General features: G+C 46.0%; 1 protein-coding gene across 2 annotated transcripts; it reads left to right on the plus strand.

Moving 5' to 3' along the window:
• Positions 1–210: 210 nt before the first annotated feature.
• Positions 211–17,117, plus strand: LOC102573559 (cytochrome P450 2C18-like). Of its 2 annotated transcripts, none has more exons than XM_014605038.3 (9): positions 211–2,937; positions 3,411–3,573; positions 5,889–6,038; positions 9,634–9,809; positions 9,924–10,100; positions 10,678–10,819; positions 12,178–12,365; positions 13,611–13,752; positions 16,563–17,117. In XM_014605038.3, exons 1-9 carry the CDS (start codon positions 2,758–2,760, stop codon positions 16,742–16,744), a joined length of 1,500 nt encoding a protein of 499 aa, XP_014460524.1. In that variant the 5' UTR covers positions 211–2,757; the 3' UTR covers positions 16,745–17,117. The 2 variants fall into 2 exon arrangements, with proteins under 2 accessions (XP_014460524.1, XP_006263037.1); XM_006262975.4 differs by having other exon boundaries at positions 212–2,937; positions 9,649–9,809.
• Positions 17,118–17,318: the final 201 nt, after the last annotated feature.

The following is a 17,318-nucleotide window of genomic DNA, read 5'->3' on the forward strand; positions in this document are numbered from 1 at the left end:
TCACTGGACCAGGTAAATGAGGTCATAAGGGCAATATAAGTGAAGGACTGCCCAGGAGGAGTGGCAGTAGCCATGATGAAAGCTCACAGAGAAGCTGGACCATCTGAAACTCGCTCTCGCTCTTGAAACTCACTATCAATGAACTGCCTGCCTCCAGAAGGAATCACCACCTGCCTCTGGATGATACTTGTGAGTAAGCTACCTGAGATCTAACTAGATATATAGCTTGCAATAACACAGATGCGTAATCAAAGGCTACCATGCCACTTTGTTCTAAGGGATTTCTCTGATATTGCTCTACCCTTACCATATTCCAAATCTACTCCTTGTAACCAATACAGTTATCCTCTATACCTAGCATGGCATACTTATTGGGAGAGGGTCTAGATTATGCCTTGGGGTTCTCTTGGTTCAGCTGACTAAGGGAGAACACTGTTTGTGCTTCAGACTGGGGGAAGCACCCCAAGTTCTTGTAGTGGGTCAAGTACCCTTAAGGGCTAATAGGTTTGTGTTTCCCAGAGGACACAGGTCCAGGATCAGTCCAGACTCCAGGTGGTAGCAGAGTTACCCCCAGGCTAGCGGATATGCTTCAGGAAGGGGGTCGGCCAGATGTGAGGCGCCCCCAGTGAGGCACTTGGAGCCTGGAAGGTGGTCAGGTGCAGTGAGGTGGATGGCTCAGTGCAGGAGCACCTCCTACTGGTCCACCACAAGGAGAAAGTGCTCAAGCTATTCTTGGCACCTAGCACTACATACACAGCCATACTTTACCTAGTGTTTCCACCTCCTGCTTCTTTGGGGTGTGCTGCTGCAGGGAAGAAGTTCCCTCTTCACTACACCACTGTCATGCTGCTAAGGACTCACTGAAGAAGCCATTCTTAAACAAGTTATTCATTTGCAAGAACTTTTGTTCTGTTTAAGTACGTTTTTCAAAGGAATAAATATGAAACATTAGCCATTACTTCTATTGATTTGTACCCTAGGTTACAATATAGCTGATGCAAAATCCTCTCAAAATACTCCCCCTAAATAGTCATACAAACAGCCCAAGCACGCACACTCCACCTGCACTATAGCTTCTGTACTGAAATGTAGGCCAGAGACAGGGAGCAAGAATTTTTTTTTAAATCTGCATGTATTGTACTGTGTTTATATGACAAACACAAAACATAGATGATGTTCTTACTACAAATATGAGCCACATGAGAGCAAAGAAATAAACTCCACCAATATTTAAGGATTAGTGCAACCAGCATCATATTCTGTTCCAGGTTGCCTTCCCCAACAAGAATATGAAGCAGTATGGATGGGAGACTGAGGACAGGTGTTTAAAATAAAACTGCCCACATGGAAACAGCATGTGTGGTCACCCTTGCACTCCTGGAAGGCCTGCAGCTACTGCAGTATGAACCTATATTGAAGAGAATAGCAATAGTAGCTAGAAACAAAACTATACAGGCTCCTGAAGGTCCTTTCTAAACATGCTGTACAACTCCAAGCAAACTATACCCTAACCTGGGTACTGTGTTGTTCAGCATATGGGCCACAATGAGTTGGCTAATTAGCAAAGGAGTGGGCTAAGTAGCACCACTGAAGCCTAACTGCACCCCCCTCCAACTGTGTTAGGCCACACCCATGTGGAAACAGTCTCTGCCCACTTGCTCCCAATATCTGTGTCAAATGCCAAAAAAAATGTAAATGTAGCTGCTGTCAGGCACGTACCCAGGGCATGCCCAGCGCTTCTGTCATAGGTTTGGTGTCATGGACCCAGCACCACTCAAATGGAAGATAAATTGCTTTGTTTGGGCATTTACTGTTCAAGCAGAGTGGGAGAGAGAAGGCAAGGTGTGTTTTCCTGGTGGTCCTTCTAGCACTGGCAAAGGCAAGATAGACATGCCCTCAATCAGTAGTGCCAGGTAGCCTGCTCAAAGCACTGCCTGGGTATCACTGCTCTGTTTCCAGTTCAGGAGGCAGCAGCACACTGGGCCTGAGGCCATTGTGGTTCATAGTAAGTTTGCCATGTAGCACTGTCCAATGTGATTTCAGCAGGACTTAAAAAATGAACAAGCACAGTTCATAGTGAAAGCAGGCAGGATCTGACTCTATTCAAGTAAAAATCAAGGCATAGCAAAGACATTTCAATAAACAGGGTTTATGGAGAGGACATTTCCCTAGTAGGTCATGACATAAACCTTGACTTTGTGCAAGGAAATTATCATTGTCCTTGGGAAGCGTAATTGCCGTGTCTACAGTGCTTCAGACTGTGCTGGAGATCATCACTATGACAACATGACTTATCCACTCACTTGCCACAGTCAGCGATTGTGAAAAGAAAAATAAGCTAACAGTTGCTGACCATGCACCAAAGGTTAGTTCCAATGCTGCTCTTAGGCTTACTGTCATGTGCCACTCTAGCTATACCATACATTACATTCTTTTGGGATCTGGCAGACACAGAGCAAGCCAGCAAGCAGACAGAGCATGTTCTCCCAGCAGGACACAACTTAGCCTGAGCAGTGGGGGGTGTAGAAATGCCCTGTTGCTTCTTCAAATAAAGGTTCAGAGAAGTTAATTCCTAGTTCAATATTACTAAGCAAACTCAGCTAGTTAAATGTTAATCTTCATTGATCCGGGAGAATACACGTCTGCTATTGGATAAACTGCTGGCACCTGCATTGGCACTGCACAGTATATAAACCTTGCATTTTGACATGTAAATCCACTCCTTATTAAACTCCAGAATAACTGCTGCACCCTGTGATGGATCCTCTGGGAGCAATAACTGGTTTGTTGGTGCTCTGTTTTTTTTGCCTTCTCTTCTTAGCAACCTGGAGAAAGAGACCTGGAAATGGGAAGCTGCCACCTGGACCATGGTCCCTTCCCATCCTTGGGAACGCACTGCAGCTGAAAACCAAGGACCTGATCAGAACCCTTAACAAGGTATGTCTGCTTCGTCCTTAGCTGTTCAGTTGCAGGGACTGGTAGTAGGAGTTGATGGGCAAGGATGGGCCCACGGTGATGGGCAATGATCCCACAGTGAAAGGAAAATGTTTTGAGTCACTTGACTGCTCTTATGTATCACCATCATCATGAAAGGATTCAGGCCTTTCAGGTATTGTTGCTGAATCTGTGAAGGCAAAGGGTCAACTTCCATTGATTTCAGTGGGAGTCTGCCTAATGCAGGACTGAACAAACCCTTTAGATATAGCCTAGTTACCATACTAAAGGCCCCCTTCTTCAATGTAAATAGCTCAGGGTCACCCAGCAGGTCATTGACAGAGTGAGGAAATACTAACCAGCTTTCCTAGGTCTATCTTGTAGATCCCACTGACTGTTTAGGATCTCCTTGTATTTCACAAAGCTCCTGCCAGAAGTAAACTCTCTTCCATGTTGCCCGGTTGTATTTTTTACAGCTACATGAGAAATATGGGCCAGTGTTCACACTGTACTTCGGCTCTGAACGTGTTGTGATGCTGCATGGGTACCAGGCTGTGAAGAAGGCACTGATTGATCGTGGAGATGAGTTCGTTTCCAGAGGAAAAGTGCCTGTTATTGACAAGTTATTTAAAGGATTAGGTATTATTTCAAGAGTGGAGCTCATGGGAGGGACAGATCATGCCCCAAAGACCTCACAACTGAAGGGTTAGATTTTAGGATCAAGGACATTGTGGCTTTAACAGGGTGTGGGAAGAGTAAGGGGACTCAAAATAGGATCCAAAAAACCCTCAAGCCAAGCACAGAACTGCTTAGTGTGAGACAACCAGGAGACAACCTGGTGATGGAGTCTGTTCCTGAGGGCTAGTATCCACATCCACTCTTTCAAAGAAGGGGCATGTTGTTTTAAAATGGAGGAAGTGATGGTGCTACTGACACCAATAGCGCTCAGCTTTCATACAACAGCCTACCAGTTGCAGCCAGCTGGATCAGGCCACTCAGGGGACTTCAGTACCACTCTGCCTTGTTTCTGAAGCAGGAGAAGGCTTAGAAAGGACCTAGGTACCTAGCTGCTGGCATTCAGAAATGTCAGGTCAAGCAGGGAGACACATAATGAATTTAGCCATCTCACCATTTAGTCAGCACTTAAACTGAACTGTCTCCAGGCTGTGGCAACTGCTTAAAGCTGGAATTTATGGATCACAGTTCTGGAACTTATGGGTGTCTATACACATGCTCCAGAATGGGTAAAGGGGTGTACTTGGTAGCTGTGTTGGTCTGAGACAAAAAGACATACAAAAAACTAGAACTTTACCAGAATGGGTAAAGGTGTTTTAATTAGGGTGACTCCCATACAACCTCTCTAATTAAACAGCTGCAGTGTCACATGTATTAAGTGTCCCATGTTTCAAAATGTCCATGGGGGCACTTTAACTAAAGTTTGTTTGACCAGTTTCAGTTAAAGCGCCAACACCATCATTTTGAAATGCGGGACACTTAATACATGGGATGCTGCAGCATGCTGGAGTATTCTAATTAGAATTAATCACTCAATTAAGCATTTTAAATATCATAGAATCATAGAAGTAGGGTCAGAAGGGACCTTGTAGATCTTCAAGTCCGACCCCCTGCCTGGGCAGGGGGGAAACTGGGCTCAAGTGACTCCAGCCAGGTAGACATTGAGCTGCTTCTTAAAGACCCCCAGGGTAGGAGCCAGCACCACTTCCCTTGGAAGTTGGTTCCAGATCCTAGCCTCCCTAACTGTGAAGTAGTTCCTATGGATGTCTAATCTAAACCTACTCTCCAACAACTTGTGGCCATTATTCCTTGTTATCCCGGGGGGCGCTAGGGGAAACGCGGTCTCCCCCAAACCCTTCTGGTCCCCCCAGTGAGTTTATAGATGGTCACAAGGTCCCCCCTCAGCCTTCTCTTGTGAAGGCTGAACAGGTTCAGGTCCTGTAGCCTCTCATTGTAGCAAAGCACCAGAAAGAAAGAGGAATGTAAAAAAATCAAGAACCACACAGGACTGGTGAGAAATATTACTGCAGTACCTAGTATAGAAAACAACATGCATGCATATAGCTGTGCAGTAGGGCTGTGCAAAGCTTTCGATCACAATTCAGATTTTCAGAGATGATTCAGATAATTCAGAGCAAGACTTGTGTAACGTGTGTGTGTTAAGCCACAGTGGGGTGAAAACTGCAAGGGTGGTAGCCTTAACACACACACACAGTGTCACCTATGTCATGAGTTTTACTTGTCAGCATTTGCGGTACAGTTTCCCAGAAACCCCTGCACTGATCTCCTTGAAACTTGGCAGGCCTCATGGCCTCGGCAAGAGCTACTATCCCTTCAGTTTTCACCCCACTGTGGCTTAACATGCACACGACATGAATTTTGCTTTCTGGACTTTGAGGTGCAGTTTCCCAGAAACCTGTAAACCTATCACCTTGAAAAGTGGCAGGATTCATGCCCTCAGCAGAGGCTACCACTGCAAGTTTCATCCAAATCAGCCAAAAAACAGCAAAGTTATAGATATTTCATTGATTCTCCATTATACTCCATGGCCAAATCTCTGAATCGGCTCCAAATCTTCCAAAGTGATTCAGCTGAATTGAATCGGAAAAACAATTCAGATCTCCAGATTGAATCTCTGGCATCTGATTCAGCCGAATCCAAATCAAATAGTTCCCTATTCGTACAGGACTACTGTGCATACATATAAAGGTATTTTCTCTTTTGTATTCTTGGTGTCCAGACTGGGAGTTCATATAATACGGGTGTTCATATCAATGGGTTTCCAAGAAATAAGAGTCTTAATTCTCCAATTCTCATTAAGGTATTAGATGTATCAGTGTTGAGGGATGCCATTTAAGGGGACGTAGGTTTGCAAATTAATTTAATTTCATCTCCAGCCCTGTGTCCCGAGTTATTCTCTCTCCTCCTTCCCTTTCCAGGGGTTATTTTCAGCAATGGGGAGCAGTGGAAGCAGCTCCGTCGATTTGCTCTTACCACCCTGAGGAATTTTGGGATGGGGAAGAAAAGCATTGAGGAGCGGATCCAGGAAGAAGCCCAGTGTTTGGTGGAGAAGCTCAGCAGCACCCAGAGTGAGTTTTAACTTTATTACATTGTCAAAGCTACATCTACAGAATGTTAAGTGTGCATAGTCACGTGCTCAGGAGTTAGAAATGGCTGGGAGCAAGAACGTATGCATAAGGAAACAGATTTTAATTCCATGTTTAAGTACTATCCTTTTTCTAAGGGACCCCTGAGTCATGAAATGCACCAGCTAGATGGTACTCACTGTATTGATAGGTATGTCACAGGGTACCATCTCCAGCGGTGGCCATAAAGCCCCTGAAGACCAAAAAAGTTTACTTTTACCCTGGTCTATGAGCAGTCCACCTTCCTTGCTTGCTAGGTCTTGGTGTAAATTGCCATTAAAAATACAGGAGGCTCCCCTGGTCTTAAATGAATGACCACCAGCTGCCTGTGCTTCAAGCCCAATTGTGTGGCTCTGATCTGCCCCTATACCATGCCCCAAGCTTTGCAGATGCCATCCTCATTGATGTCCTCACAGTCTCATTACACACACAGACCCTCTGTGGGCCTAAGTTCTCTCAATCTTTCCCTCAGCCCCTCTCTGGGCTATCAGACCCCTTGGTCTCTCACTCAGCCTCTCCCTGGGCTGTCAGGCTCCCTGATCTCTCACCCGCCCTTCTTGGAGCTACCAGATCCCTTTGGTCACTCTCTAGACTCTTCTGGTCCCACACTTTCCTGACCCCTTTCTGGGCCTTCTGGGCCCACTGGACCCTTCTTGTTCCACTCCTCTAGTGCCTTTCTAGGCCTCTGACCCTTCTGGTCCCACTCTTTTCTCAGCCTCTCCCTGGGCTTCTGGACCCTTCTGATCCCACTCTTTCCCTGGCCCCTCGCTAGGCCTGTAGACCCTTCTCATCCTACTCTTGCTCTAGCCTCAAATTCTCCCTGCTGGGCCTCTCTTTCAGCCTCAGGCTCCTTTTCTCCCTGCTGGGCTCACTCTAAGCTTTGGGGCTCCTGTACTCAGTTTCTCCTTTGGACCTCCCCCCCAGCCCCAACTTGAATGGCACCACCTTAGGCATCATCATAGAATAGTAGAAAACTAGTGTTGGAAGGGACCTCAGAAGGTCACCTAGTCCAACCCGCTGTTCAAATCAGGACCATCCCCAACTAGATTATCCTAGCCAAAGCTCTAGGCTCCCATACTCCCAGCCAAAGTTTTGGCTGGGGTTTTCAAGTGCCCCATACTCACCTTCCCTGGGTGAGTATGGGGCACCTTTGTCTAGTCAGGTCTTGAAAACCACCAAGGATGGAGATTCCACCACCCCTCTGGGTAACCTGTTCCAGTGTTTTACTAGCCTCCTAGTGAGAAAATTCTTCCTAATATCTAACCTAAACTTCCCTTGCTGCAGCTTGAGACCTTTGCTCCTTGTTCTGTCATCCACTACCACTGAGAATAGTTCAGTTCCATACACTTTCAACCCCCCCTTCAGGTACCTGAAGGGTGTTATTAAATCCACTCTGTCTTCTCTTCCCCAAAGTAAATAGGCCCAGTTCTTTCAGCCTCTCCTGTGACCCAGGAGAGTCATGCACCCCAGCCCCCTCATACAGGGCTGCAGTCTCCTTGATCCCCTTGCTCCCAGGCTGTAGCCACATATGGACCTTCAGTTTTTCCATTCCAAGGCCCTGACCCCCCTTGGGTCAGCTGAGATCTCCAGGCTCCCCAAGCTATGGCAGTCTCTACAGTGGTCTCTCCTGGACCTTTTGACCCTTCTTGGGCCCTCGCCCCCCACAGGTCAATTGAGATTCCATGTGTCAATCCCTGGCTACCAGCCCTCACACACCCATGGGTCTGCTTGCTCAACTAACAAACTCTCTTCTGCAAGCTAAGTCATCTCAGGCTCTGCTGGTAACTGCCCCAGCTGCAGTCCCTCTACCCAGCCCCCTCTCAGACCCTAGGACTGCTAGAAATCTCCTTCAGTGCTTTTATCTCCTAGTGCTCCCCTAGCCTTTCCCTGCCCAAGGGTGACCCACAAGGCAGGGGGGCTGGGGTTTTCAGGTGCCTCATGCTTTCTTGGGGTTTGCAGCAGTTTCTAGGAGCTACCCCACCACAAGCAGCCCCACCACTGTGACCACAAGCCTCAGTAGGATGCAGTTTTCAGTCATACGCAAGACCCACCTCTAGGCTATTCTGCTCTAGCAATCTTGATGTCACACACCACCCCTGGGCCATGGGCTTCCAGCCCCATTCCTTGACCCTCTTGGACTACAGACCTGTGGCCCCCTGGCCCCAGCCCAGTTTCACCTCTGGCCCCAGCTCTCTCCACCCCTTGTTTCTCTGTGCTCCCACAGTCAGCATCTCAGTAGGCTCCAGACCCCACATCAGGTCTTATGTTCTTGACCTCTCTGTAGGCACCAGACCCCTTAACAGGTCCCACACACTTGGCACCTCTCCCTGGGCTCACCTGGATCCTATAATAGGTCCCAGACTTGGCCCCTTTCTCTGGGCTCACACAGGCTCCAACAATAGTTCTTATACACTTGATCCCTCTCTCTGGGCCCTAGACCGCTCCTTGGGTCCCTAGGAACATCCTTGAGACCTTTAATTCCTTCCCAAACCTCCAAACTGCTCTAGATGTTATCCTTCATGCTGACCTTCTGGAGCTGCAGCCATCCTGCTGAGGTGGTGTTCTCTCAGCAGGCTCCAAGATCTTACTGCCAGCTTTGTCCCAAGCCTGGGCTTATATCTGCCTAAAGATCAGCCCTCCTCCTGGGTCAGATGGCTCCCTCCAATCAGTCCTAGCCATCACCTGCAAGTTCCCTGGGCCAGATGAACCCATAATTAGCTCCAGCCCCCTCTGCTAGCCGCTACACTGACTGCTTCTCCCCTTAAAATGGCAGGCACTCTATGCAGTCTGCCACAAGGTAGTTAGTATTTCTTCCGGTCCTCACTATTTTAGGTATTGTGCATTACTGACTACACAACATCCACATGCTACACAAAACAAAGAACCATTAAACTTCCTCATGGGATTTTCCACATTCAGTATAATGCACTAATATTTTAATACACATTGATAACTATATCTTCAACACACCCTGAAGAAGTAAGATGGTACTACTGCCATTTTGTACAGTGGGAGCTAGAGAAAGCGAATGACTAAATTGCCAATCGTTCACTTCCAGATGTTCAGTTACAGATGTTTACTCAGCACCTGATTTTACAGCATGCCTCGTGTTTTGTCTTATCCTCTGTGTTCAGAACAGAGCTCCCTTTGACCCCTGTTGCAGCTCAGCACTCCTGCAAGTCAAGGTACAGGTACATAAAGTAGGTGCCCAGAAAAGGAGGTGCAGAGTAGCCACGTAGGAAAGCTATTTCATATGACTTGTCAGCATCACATGGCAACTGTACTGAGGCAGAATTTTTATCTTCCTGGTGACATTTAATAGCTGCCACCAAGAGATCGTCATCTCTCTCTTCCTGCAGTTTCATGATTTATTCACCAGAAGGCTTCCAGCTCCAGCAATTAATGAAGCAGGAGTCCCACAGTCAAGAGCCACATTCCTTCAAATTCCTCTGTGGATTCCTGCCAATAGTTATTAGGTTGCATCTCAAAAAACACAATATTGAAGTGAAGTTTGTGGATTTTTTCATTCATGGCAAAGTTTTCAATCTTTCAGAGATGCCCTTTGATCCCACCTTCCTGCTGAGCTGTACTGTCTCCAATGTCATCTGCTCCATTGTATTTGGAAACCGATATGACTATGAAGATAAGAAGTTTCTGGCCCTGTTAGATAAGATGGACGACAATATACATCTTCTGAACTCTCAATGGGGACAGGTATTAGTAGCAGTCTGGCCATTGGGACTTTCCATAGACAAATGAAACTCCTCCAATCTCTATGAGCAAGAATATTCTGTAGCAAAGATGTTGTTTCCCTTTTATTCCTTCTAGTTCTACCAGCTGTTCCCATCTCTTATGGATGTCTTTCCTGGACCTTACAACCAGATAGCCATAAACTTTGCTGCTGTAAAAGAGTTTATCTCAGAGGAGTTGAAGAAACATGAGGAAACCCTAGATCCCACGTCCCCACGGGATTTTATTGACTGCTTCCTCATCAAGATGGAACAGGTAACAAGGTGGCATAAAAATCTTAAACACAAATATTTAGTGTTTGCCCAGAACACATTATGTCACCAGATATCAGGTCATCTTTGGACAGATCCACTGAAGTCAGCCTGTGGAATGAGTATAACAAATTCACAAGCACTACTATTAAAAAAAGCAAGTGTTATTGTGCTGACCTTATTTCAAGAGTTTGCTTCCACTCCCCTTAAGAGAGTATTCCAGAATTTTACACTTGCTCGTTCTTCTCCTGGTTAGCAGTATACAGTGAGGGGGCTCACTTCCTTCCAGGGTTTAGTCACTTAATTTCTACGTGACAAATGAAGTGTGTGTTCACGTAAAATAACATTAGGAGAATATTTATGTATATTGTAGATGTATAAACAACAAAATAAAACAGGAAAGTGATAAAGAAGAGATTAAAAACCTAGTGCTGTGTACATTGTTATTTGAAAAAGTCAGTTCTCTAGTAATGGTGCAATACACTAAGGATTTTGTACATTACTCCAGAAAGCAACATTTGATAAAAACAGTGGGCCTGTATGGGAATGTTTATTAAATAATCATACAAACCACTTCCTAGGAGAAACAGAATGGCAAGACTGAATTCCATGTGGAGAACTCTGTAATGACCACGCTGGACTTATTCTCCGGGGGAACAGAGACAACCAGCACCACCCTGAGATATGGACTCCTGATTCTCCTGAAATACCCAGACATACAAGGTACAATTGCCACATACCCCACAAGAGACTCTTGCCCAGCACCACTACCCTCTCCAGCTACTCTCCTTCCTAAGCTTGGCATTTCTTTTCCCTTACTCTTTGTCAATGAGGACGAAGTCCCAGTGATATCCTTATTCTCAATCTTTGACCCTCAGGAGTTCTCTTAGTTCCATGGGCTTTACCAGCCGGGCACCAGAGATTCTGGGACACGAGTACTTTACACCCCAGGGAATTATGTGCAGAAAAATTCAAAATTATGCGCCGAGTCCCAGGGGCTGCACGTGGTGGCACAGAGCTGGCTTGGCCTAGCCTAGCCTGCTGGTGTGTGCCTCTGGACCCGACCAGCCTGGCTGCATGCCAACATGTGGGACTTGTGGCACTGAAGGTGGGAGCCATGTGCCATCAGGCCAGGCAGGCTCCATGCCTCCATGCAGGGATTCCAGCACTCCAGTGGGAAGCTGCATGTGGAGGCATGGAGTCGTGCACCATCAAGGCAGGATAACTCCATGCCTCCATGTGCAGGTTCCCACTGGAGTGCTGGAAGCCCCATGTGGAGGCATGGAGTTGGCCCAGCCCAAGGGTACATTGCTTCTGCCTGCAGTACCGTGTGTCCCATGTGCTGGCAAGAAGCCAGCCCGGTTTGGGACAAAGGTGCATGCCAGCAGGCTGGGGCAGCTGTGTGCTGCCATGTGCAGCTCCTTGGATTCAGCCGGCACTACAGCCAGAGCTACATGTTGCTGCGACCATGAGCACCCTGAGGGCCTGCAGGGGCTGTGCACCATGGGGGGGGGGGGGGCGGTAAGGGGCACACCCACTCACAAACTTCACACCCACCCACACAGCCCCCCTTGCCAACACACAAACCCCATGCCAACCCCCTGTTCCTGCAGGCAGCAGCTCCCCTCCCCACTTGCCAGCTGTCCAGGTGCAAGTCACCATGCTCAGTGTCTCGACATGGGGCCCCCAGCTTGAGTGCTGGGAGCCCCATGCAGGTGGAGGCACAGAGTCTGCCTGGGTTAAATTATGAAATTATGCATAGTCATACGTTTTATGTGCAAAATTTTGTGGGCATGTAAATAGTTACGTAATTCTCCAAGATGTAGTACTTCTACTTCAAATCACTACCACGTTCCACTGCACTATATATTGAACCTAGGCAATTCTGAGTAAGAACATCTCCAGACATCGTATTACTTGTATTTTGCCATATGTGCAATTTGGACAATAACTTGGGTAATTCAGAAATATTCCCAGTGTCCATAGGCCATGATTTTAAAGACAAAGTAGTAGAGAGCTGGATTAAACTGGAGGGGGCTGTTCTATTGCATTATTTTTAAATCTGATTCATTCTATGGCAGAAAAAGTTCAGGAAGAGATTGACCATGTGATTGGCCGGATGAGGAGCCCATGCATAGCTGATCGAAGCCAGATGCCTTACACGGATGCTGTGGTACATGAGATCCAGCGGTTCATTGCTCTCGTTCCATTAGGGCTTCCCCGTGCTGTGAGCCAAGACACCCCATTTGGACAATACCTCATCCCAAAGGTTAGTTCTCATTGTTCCTCAAAATGGCTAAATCCTTGCAGAAAATAAATTCACAATAAATGCCCTCTTCATTCCAGTGATTTTCATCAATAATGCAGAAACCAGAGCACAAATAGTTTTATACAGTTCTCGATGGACTCTTATTGGTGTAATTAACCTCAGTCCATGTTTAGAATCTGGCTTGAAGCTCTCTATTTCAGTCCCCTGCAGAGTCCTGTAGATGCCCTGCAGGAGGTGCAGAATGGGGATTGCAGGTTGCAGGCAGCTGATGTTACATTTATTCTTATTTAACATCTTCAGGAAGAATCTAGATGACTTGAGTTGGTAAACTGAGTGCTAACAGAGGTGTAGCAGGGCAACATCATGCCCTGCACAGCCACAGTGCATGGGGCTGCACTAGCTGTGGTGGGTCTGATTTCCCCCCCAGCAAAAACAGTGCTGGGGACTGCTATCGCTGCGCATTCCCTCAGTGCAGGTGAGCACTAATGACATTTACAGAAGATATGTCATTGTAAGAATGCTACATGCTCCACAACCAAAGAGAAAAATAATACAAAGGGCCCTAGAGAGATCTAAAATATGAACAGCAAACAAAGTATGAAGAATATACAGTGTATATACGCGGGAAGAAAAAATCCAAACACAATCAGAAAGCGAGGAAAACTTAACACACAGAAATGCTGTAAATTACCTGAAGAGGCTATTATAAATACAAAATATACAGCAACATGCATTCAGGGATATATTCCAACAATGGTGAGAGAAAACAGTATCATTTCTGCATGCTCTTCTGCTGTGATCAAAACAGCATTTTGTTTTGAGCATGTCACTGGGAGTTCAGAGAAAAGCATCAGAAAAAGATCAGGAAGAGAAAAGGTTTACCAGTATTTCTGTATATTTTAAAGGGTTTTTCCTTAGAAGTGTGCTGTGGCTTTAGCTGTACCAAAATGGTTTAAAATGGACATGCTCCTCTACAAATATATGCAATGTGGTTAACACCAAGAAGGAGCACATGATTAGGCTGATGTAAAAAAGAGAACAGTGAGACTGGATGTGCAGACAAATGCCCCAACAGTAAGCTGTTTCAGACTGAGGACAAGTCTTACCAGGCCAGTGACAGAGGGACACTATGGAGATGTAAGGGGCTATGCTGCAAGGCACATCCCTGTTTTTGGAAGAGAACTGGACCATGTCATTCAACAACCCTATTCTTTGACCCTCTCTCTTCTGCACTTGTTCATTCAGGGTACCACTGTTTATCCCATCCTGAGCTCTGTCCTTCATGACAGCAATGAATTTCCAAATCCTGAACAATTTAATCCAGGACATTTCTTGAATGAAAATGGCACTTTCAGGAAGAGCAGCTTCTTCATGCCCTTCTCTGCAGGTAAGAGATGCCATCTTTGCCTTTTTGCCTGTCCCATATTATCTCACATAGATGCACCTTTCCCCCCAACTTTTCCCCCAAATTTAGCTCTCCCCCTCCCCAAATTGGAGTGCATGTGTTAAGTAGGGAAGCTGGTTTTTCCTGGCTGGAAACACAGGCCAGGAGATGCTGTTCATGCTAACCATCTCACAACTGTAGCGATTGACCGAGCACTGTGACATGTGCCTGAAGCAGCAAGTGAGCTGCTGGTGGTATCCAGATAAAGCTTGTGGTATGGAAACAACATTTTATTTACAAGAGTTTACATATAGGAGCTACTTAGAGTAAAATGGTAACAGTCTTGCTACTGCCCTTGCAAGAGTTTGGGGCCTAACCATGAGTGACAGAGTAAGTCCTCTGGGATACACAGAGGGCCCAGGAAGTGTGTTGCCTCACCTAGACTCTCTCCAGGAGGCCTTTATGTCACATAGTTGCCCATGACTGTGGAAAAATACCTTTTTTTTCTATTCTGCCTTCCAAAAACAAAGTGTATGGGTATTCAAGAAAATATGGTGATTGGGGCTCCTCTCACCTTTCCTTCTCGGTGCAGCCATGGGAAAACTTTTGCTATTCATTTTCAGACTCAGTCAAACAATTCCAGAACTGGAGATAATTTTATTCATGCAAAAATGAGATTGTCAGGAAGTTAAAGGGTCTGTCTACACAGTAAATCAAAGGTACAGGTATATCATGTTCTGGCAGACCTGAGTTAACTTCACCTACCTGCACAGGTAATATTAGCAGCGTAGACTTCACCTTGTCTTAACCTAACACAAACTGTCTAGGGACCCTAGGACTCTCTAGGTTGCCAGCACATGCTGAGGACTGAACTTTGCACAGATTAGACTGACAGGTGTCCTCTTCCAATACAGACAATTCATTTTCTACCTCCTGCCATAAATTGTTGGTATCAATATAAAAAACAACAGAGCTTTTCAGGTAGGACATTTCGTGGCCTCATTTCCTCCCAATGGACAAAATACAGCAGTTCTCCAGTTCCTATTCCAGAATCCTACTCTTGCTGTGAACTATCATACAGAGATTCCTGTTCCCCTATTCCTGAAACTCCTCCCTCCAGCAATCCTCCTGGCATCATGCAACTCTCCTCCCACCATCTTCACCTCCTGCTGCTTTTAATGGTCCCATTCAACAAGACATTTCACCTTCAGGCTTTTCCCTTGCAGGGTTACCTCTCATGGGAACATTCATCCAGAATATACCCTTGAATTTGGAGGTTCAGGCTGCTTTCTATGAGCTCATCCTTCACCTTACACACACCTCTGCCAGTGGTCCCCACAAGTTCCACCTGCAGTGCATCTCTTCATTTCTTTTTCTACCTCAGCACTTCTCCCTTCACACTTTTCCAGGTCTCCTCTGCTCCTGACCTGCTCCATCCTTGCTTCCTTCTCCACATCTCAAGTCATCTTGTGACATTCCTCACTCTCTGTTATCAGCCTCTTTTGGCTGCTAACAGGCCAGGTATGCAAGTCAGAAGCAAATCTACCAAAGCGAATGTACATACACCATTATGAAACAGCTGTGAGCGCAGCGAGAACCCAACTCTTCCTGTCTCTTCCACATGTGTAATGTGTACTCATTATTAGGGGTGTGCAAAGCAGGCCCTATTCAATTTGGATTTGGATTCAGCCCAAATCAGGGACAGCGATTCGATCTGTTGATTCAGATCACTGTCCCTGATTCGATTCAGCTGAATCCAAATCTGAAGATTCGATGCTGATTCAGAGAATCAGCGATTCGGACATAGACACAGCTTTAAAAGTTTTTTCTGCATACCTCAAGGTACCAGCGCAGCTTGTGGATGCTGCAATGCTGAGACTCATGGAGTGTCTCACAAGAGTGCGGGGGTGGGCCCTCCATGTACTTGGCGGTGAACCTGGAAGTGGACCGGGTCCACCAGAGACTGTGCAGGGGCAATCAGCCACAGGGGAACCCCAGGTTCCCCCCCAGACCCAGGAGGCACCAGTCACTGAGCAGCTGGGGAGTGCAGGGAGGGGCCCCCATGCACTCCCCGGTGGACCCAGAAGTGGACCAAAAGTGCTTCTGGTCCACTTCTGGGTCTGCTGCCGAGTGTGCTGGGGAGCCCTTCACACTACTGTGGGACACTCCATGCACCTCAGCATCACAGCATTCATGAGTCCCCACTACCCAGAGGTACGCAGAAAAAGCATTTACAGCTGTGTCTATGTCTGAATTGCCAAATCTTTCCTAATCTCTCCGAATCGATTTGGAGGGTTCCAAGTTGATTTGGAGAGATTGAAGGGTCCTCTGATTTGATTTAGATTTGGAGATTCGGCTGCCAAATCGGGCTGAATCTCCGCCGAATCGAATCACAACAGAAGCTTCGCACATCCTGCTCATTATGCACCTTTTCCTACATGTCAAGTCACTCCCACCCACTCCACTCAGTTCATCACCACGTCACTCCCCACTGACATGGGCTGGCTGGCTGAAGTGCAAAAACTCTCACTTAACCTACAATCCATCTCCTCCCCCAGCCCTGGCAGGTAAAGGGGCCAGCTGATTTTCTAAGCTCACTTCTGTTAAACCAGTTCTGACTGGCATCTTCAATCTCTCTATCACTTTTACAACACTTTTACAACACCCAGCATCCTGGAAAAGATACAACTTCTACCATCAATTGCTCTGGATTTATAAAATTAACCTGGAGATTTTACTGCAATGTTAACCATAAATTTGAAAGAAAAAACATCAGCATCTGTGCATTCTCTTTCTTTTGTTTCCTCTTCCAGGAAAACGGATCTGCCTGGGAGAGGGCCTGGCTCGCATGGAGATATTTTTATTCTTGACCACCATTCTGCAAAACTTTACCTTGAAACCGTTCACAGATCCCAAGGAAATTGACATAAGCCCAGCACTCAGTGGCTTAATGAATCTGCCCCGACCTTACCAGCTCTGTGTTCTCCCTCGGTAAGGAACACAGAGGTCATCTCCATTTAATTTTGCTTGTATCCATTGGTTCAGTTGTATCTAATATGCAACTCAGTGTAAGAAATAATAACAGATGCATCACATGCTGCCTAAACTCGTTGGAATGAAATCCCCAGACAAAGCAACAGGCTTTTCAAGTACAAGCTAAAATCCCATATTTGCCCTAGGGAACATGCAAAGCCAAAAGCCAAAATGCTTATAACATGGGTCAGAATAGTTACCCTAATATAAAGCTAGTCATATGTATTTTTAGGGCTTAACGTGCTGTATCATTTGGATGCCTATACATACACACACATATATGTGTATGTATATATGTATGCATGTATATATGGAATTAAAAAAAATCAACTTCAGTAAATGGGTACAGATTGTTTTTCTTATGGGAAAGAAATCAGAGCATAGATAAAAAAATATATTTTATATTCAACTCAGCTGATTACATTCTCCATAGCTGAATCAATTCTGCACGTCCCCTATTTGACAGTCCTATTGTGACATATTATTACAGCATTAGCAGCTAAGTTACTACTCACACTTATTAATATCCCACATTA

Source organism: Alligator mississippiensis, chromosome 6, assembly GCF_030867095.1.
Source record: "Alligator mississippiensis isolate rAllMis1 chromosome 6, rAllMis1, whole genome shotgun sequence".
In the NCBI taxonomy this organism is placed as follows: Eukaryota; Metazoa; Chordata; order Crocodylia; family Alligatoridae; genus Alligator; species Alligator mississippiensis.

Bases quoted from the DNA above. Each gene is read 5' to 3' on its own strand.
- LOC102573559 (XM_014605038.3), top strand. From the start codon at position 2,758: ATGGATCCTCTGGGAGCAATAACTGGTTTGTTGGTGCTCTGTTTTTTT. The intron at 9,810-9,923 runs GTATTAGTAGCA...TATTCCTTCTAG, and splicing joins TGAACTCTCAATGGGGACAG to TTCTACCAGCTGTTCCCATC. The intron at 13,753-16,562 runs GTAAGAGATGCC...TTCCTCTTCCAG, and splicing joins CTTCATGCCCTTCTCTGCAG to GAAAACGGATCTGCCTGGGA.